The sequence below is a fragment of the Thunnus maccoyii genome, chromosome 22, assembly GCF_910596095.1.
Source record: "Thunnus maccoyii chromosome 22, fThuMac1.1, whole genome shotgun sequence".
Lineage (NCBI taxonomy): Eukaryota > Metazoa > Chordata > Actinopteri > Scombriformes > Scombridae > Thunnus > Thunnus maccoyii.
This window is the reverse complement of record NC_056554.1, coordinates 23,741,560-23,747,401: the sequence shown is the minus strand read 5'-3', so window position 1 is coordinate 23,747,401 and position 5,842 is coordinate 23,741,560. Positions and strand designations below refer to the sequence as shown.

General features: G+C 36.3%; 1 protein-coding gene across 1 annotated transcript; it reads left to right on the top strand.

Annotated features, from left to right (window-relative positions):
- Positions 1 to 949: 949 nt before the first annotated feature.
- On the top strand, positions 950 to 4,681 carry LOC121889043 (butyrophilin-like protein 1). Its single transcript, XM_042400737.1, has 5 exons — positions 950 to 1,055; positions 1,426 to 1,767; positions 3,523 to 3,810; positions 3,902 to 4,021; positions 4,362 to 4,681. The coding sequence occupies exons 1-5, from the start codon at positions 950 to 952 to the stop codon at positions 4,679 to 4,681; spliced, it is 1,176 nt and encodes a 391-aa protein (XP_042256671.1).
- Positions 4,682 to 5,842: the final 1,161 nt, after the last annotated feature.

The window sequence follows — 5,842 nt, the reverse complement described above, 5'->3', positions numbered from 1 at the left end:
TAGAGTATGAAAGTTATTCAAGCAATAGTAATAAATTGGCATTTTATTGCTGGATATTGTAAACAGGTCACAGTGGAACAATTGTCAGCTTGTTAATGTTTTACCTACTTTGCTGCAGCACAGAGTGTGGACTTGTCTTTAGAAAGAAATTACCAACGGTTACAGGCATTGTCTGAAAATGTTTGAATAGGTTAGGTATACCTGCCGTCATAGAGCTTATCAGCCTATTAGTGTGCATGATGTATAAAAATGGGTGTGTTCTCAATTTTTCAAAAACATTTTGACCTGATGAAGATCCAAGTAGGATCAAAATGTTGTCATGAAACTTTTGTGGCTTTGAGCAAGTGAGCAGGCGTTACCTTTTTTCATCAATGCTGTTTTCCCGATAGCTTCACACGTAGGCTACACGATGTGTGTATAATTACTCTCCTTCAATGGGAGAGACAACTACACAAATATTTGCACTAGACTACACAAGATGGACTCCTGAGGAATGGTATAGTCAACTGTTTGGCTATACGCTTGTGATTTGGTGTAATTTGTTTACATTTTTAAAATTTATTTTCTTCTTTTTGTATTACATTTCAAACACGGTGGCATTTCAATTCAAACAATATTTAAAAACACAACAAAGAAAGTCAAACTAATTCCAGTAAAGCAGAATAAAAGAAAAACAGACAGAAAGAGTACAGAATACAGTTTCAGTGCAGTGATTCAATGTCCCAGACTGAGGAAGGAAACAAATAAGCAAAGGAGAACAGGAGGGGTTTAAATTTAGATTTGAAAGTTGTTGCACATTTAAGACCATCAGGAAGTTAGTTCCATCCATGTAGGTTCTGCACCAGACTGGACCGGATGTCTCCACTTTAACAGTCAGTCTAGTTAGTATTGTCTTCAGGATTTAAGATTTTATAGCTGGTTTCTTTAAATTATTTTACAGAAATCCATGATGCTTCACCTGAAGGACAGGCTGTCTAAATCTGGACTCACTGCCTTCAGTGTTTCAGTTTTCCATCATGCTGTTGTCCTGATTCTCCTAACAGACTGCTGTGGAGGTAACTTACACACAAACACAACAGAAATAACCTAGTGTGTATTTAAAAGGTAAAAGATTTCAATGAATCACCTCATACTGTACGGTCTATTTGTATAGTGTGGCAAGACAACAAAACTGGTGCATGTGGTTGTGGTTGAAGATACTTTCTATACTTATACTACCTATTGAGAATGTTGATTAATATCAGGTTGTTGGTTCTCACCTGTGCTGGTTGGCAATGACAATAATGTCAACTGATGCAATCAAGTGAATGTAGACATACAGATGATATGAGAGACACTTCATATTTGTCGTGGTGAATATTCAACCTTACAGATGTGAAACAGTTTAGATTGGTTGGAATCTGACTGCAGGATGTTTCTCTCCAGGTCTGTCTCAGGTGATTGGTCCATCTCAGCCAGTAATAGTAACAGTTGGTGATGACATCATTTTGCCATGCCATCTGAAGCCGGCTACGGATGCTGTTGGTATGACTCTGGAGTGGGCGAGACCCGACCTGAACCCCAGGTTTGTCCATGTGTGGCATGAAGGTCAAGACCTCCAGATTAATCAGCATCCATCCTACAAGGGTAGAACATCACTGTCCGTTGAGAAACTGAAACACGGAGACATTTCACTAAAACTCTCCAGAGTGAAACTCTCTGATAATGGAAAATACAGATGCTATTTTCCAGATTTGAATAAAGACTCTACTGTTCAGCTTGTTGTTGGTAAGTGTGCAACTGTCCAAAACTACTGCATGCTTTATATATTCACAGTTATTGTTTTTTACATGAATCAGTGCACAGTCCTCTACTACAGCAGCAACTCTACTGGTGCTGGGTTTTCTGAATGCATTCTTTGACTTCAGCCAAGGGTGCTGAAAAAGAATCAAAGGAAAATGTAACCTTTAGTATCAAAAACTAAATCATGCATTTCACAAGGTTTTCCAAAATATACTCGCAACTTGAAGGTTCCCTGTGGAGTTTCTCACCTCTAGTGGTACTAGGGAGCAGTTTTTTTATGAGTGGGTCCCTGTTTCGTTTGTCTCATGCATACACATAAAGATACAAATGTGCATGCAGATGACATGATACAGAGCCCTGCCAGTGTTCACTGTTAATCTACAGGTGACTGTAATGCACCTAGAAATGCAGCAATGTGCCATTAAAGACAGAGAAGAAGAAGAGTTTAGTTAGAAGAGTTAGATGACAAGGATGTAATGGAAATAAACAATGCAAGATTTATAATACTTTAAAAAAATTGGTTTTGCAAGTGCTTTATGAGAAAGGAAATGTGTTCAACACATTTGATAGAGCCAAAGGATACACACAATGTGTTCTGGTTGATAACACCGAATGTAAACATAACTTTTGTTTGAAAACTTTAACTCCTCCATACTCCTTTAAGGAGTATATGGACACTCGATATCACATAGTGTAACATATAATGATGTAACATAGTGCATAATGTATGTTACATTGAATTAGGCCCTCAATCTACTCAATCAATCAATCAAACTTTAAATGTACAGCACCTTTCATTCAGGTTAGTGCAATTCAAAGTGCTTCACAGATGACTGACAAGCCGATAAGACCGAACGCAATTTGAGACTAATGCACACAAGAAATAAAAATTATGAAAATGTAATTAAATTAAATAGTTTTAAAAGCTATAATAACAATAATGATAAAATGGAGTGAAAATATACATACATATATTAGGGATGCAGAGAGCCCAGTATTTGTATTTGTATCTATATTTGTTGTGGCAGCAAAATTATTTGTATTTGAATAAAACTAGAAAGATGCTTAACAATCCTGGTTTTATTTTCATTACATTTTAAATTTTAGAAAATTAAAATGTTACAATAAGTGTTCATGAGTAAACTACCTTATGAAGGAGGTCCCCGAATCATAGACGACTGCGCTGACTATTGAGCTAAAACTTTACTCATTGCCTCATTGCAGACAGACCTCTACCTATTTATTCACCTATAACACAAGGACAGCACAGTGTGTAACATGTAGAGAAGAACTGCAAAGGTGATTCTTGCTTTGCACTTTTCATTTATTGTCTATTTTTTACAATCTAACTTTGTGGAAAGGAGAAGAGGAACAACAGGTTATGGAGAGTCCCTTGGGAGCACTTTGCTTGTGTCAGTAGTTCAGCTTTATATCTGGGGAACACCCCCAACTCCAGGAGTGATGTCCAAATTAGGAAATGTGTATCATGTAGCAGGTGGATGTGACTCCTCTCGCTGAGACCTGCTGATAGATTTAACAGTAAAGCAGAGGAGAGAGACTGAGATAGTGATGTAACAGACCTATGCAATGGTATCTGACATGTTTTTTTTTTTTGGAGCCGTACTGGTTCATACACTGTGAGCATGTGAAACATGGAAGATGGTGCAAGATCATGAAAAGCTTTAATAACAAGAAAGATAATTTTAAAATACACTTTAAATGTCTCTCATTGCCCATCAGGGACTGCCTCCTCTCCTGTCATCAGCTTAGCAGGGATTGACACATCTAGCAGCAGAGTGGTGTTACAGTGTGAGTCTAAAGGCTGGTATCCAGAGCCTGAGGTGTTTTGGTTGGATGGTGAGGGAAACCTCCTCTCTGCTGGACCTACAGAGACAGTCAGAGGTCCTGATGTCCTCTATACTGTCAGCAGCAGAGTGACTGTAGAGAAGAGACACAACAACAACTTCACCTGTAGAGTCCAACAGAACAACATCAACCAGACCAGAGAGACACACATTATTGTTCCAGGTAGGAATCATTTCTAAAATTATGACATGGTCATCGTTTTAGAGGTGAGGTCAAATCTTATATAAATTTTGTAATGTTTTCTGTTTTTCAGATGATTTCTTCATTGCTCCATGTAGTTCTGCTGCTTGTATCACCGTTAGCTTGTTTGCTTGCTTCATGTGTGTTCTTGCAGTTGTCTTTGCTGTGTGGAAATGGAGGCAAAACAAAACCAGTAAGTAACAAGTTTATGAATTAATTCTATCCTCTGTCTAGTTTTCTAAAATTCAAGATAATATCATACATATTCAGTGGATGCACTTATATATATATATATATATATATATATGAACCAATAAAAATGTAAATCCATTTTTAAAATGGTTTGTAATAGAATGCTTTTGTATTTTGTATGTGTGTGCCATAACGTTAGTAATTTAGTGTTTTAATTTCACTGTCATGTTTCAGCTGTGTGTATCTGTCCTGTTCAATATCAACACCTCTGTTTTCAAAAGCAACACTGCATAAAACAAACACATATAATTTAACAGTTTCCTTTCTCTATTTGTTAACAGAAAGCAAGACACAAAGAGAAAAACTGCGGCTCCTGGCAGAGAGTGGAATGGTTGATACACTGAAGGAACAGAAGGATGAACTCAAACTTCAAAAGGAAGAGATAGAGGAACTGTTGGAAGAGAAAGAAAAAAAGTTTAAGTTATTGGAGAAAGAAATAACAGAGAAGGGGGATAAAAGTTTCACCAGTGCACCAGAATATATTAAGCTAAAAGAATTAATATTGGAGTACCAATGGAGCCTGAATGACAGACTGACAGTACTTGAGAAACTTGCCCTGAACACAGAGAAGCTATTAGAGAAGACAGAGCAGATTATTTGAACAACAGAAGTAGAAGGAAGCAGAGAACCATGTGGAGAAAAATAATCTGAAGCTGAATGTAAAGAAAGATGTGAACTGAACTCTCTAGTTTAAGGGTATAATCACCAAGAACAAGAGATACAATCATAACATTTAACTCTGTGGTATAAAACAGGTACTTGTTTTTTGTATTGCATACAAGTGTTGAATACAGTGGTGCTGCTTGTTTTGAAGATACTGTTATTATATATTATTATAATAATATTTTTTTTTCATATTCCTTCACTGATGGTTGTATTGTCTCATTGGAAATGTAGCATACTCCCATCACTGTTTTTAGTCTCCTTATATATTGTTGCGCTTGTTGTTTTTGGCTGTTGTGTGAAAAACTTAAAAGTTGATCAAGAAGAAATAAAATAAAATAAATCCTTTGCTTTTTACCAGTAAAATGCAACTTAATGTTCTGTGGAGGTTTCTTGTAAACATACAACAGTTCTGTTTACATTCAGTGTTTCTCACCAAAACTTATTGTGTGTATCCTTTAGGTCTAAAAAAGCATTTATGAATTTCCTTCTCCATAAAACAGAGTGAATATTTCAAATTGTGTATTATTTACATCAAAGTAGCTAGCAAGCCTCTTCTTCCTCGCTTTTGTTATGTTTCCCACACTTCTTTGTGTGATACCACCTCCAATCCCAATCCTCTCCTAAAAACTCTGCTCCATAGAACTACTAGTGATCAGAACTCCACAGGGTATCTTTAATGGGGCTTGACTGTTCTGTTTGTTCTTTCAATTAATTGAGAATATTCATTTTTAATGTCCGATGCTGTTAATGTTGCTCAGTGCTGCTCTTACACTGCTTTTCATCATTCTTATAATGCTGCAATGCTCTGATGTGTCGGAGTCTAGCTGTAGTAATCAAGGTCACACCTACATCATCAATCATGTGAGAGAGACTTATTAATCTTACTAACTTAACTTATTACTAATAATATTAATTCGTCATTAAATATTATTCAATGACAAATGTATCTGCATAGTTGCATCATAATAACAATAGAATTACAATATTATAGGGTATTTCTATAATGTGGCATTAACAATAATTAGTCTCTAGGGGTCAGCATTACACTATGAATGTTCCTTGATGTAACCTGGACTATCTTGTTGAACAGTTGGTA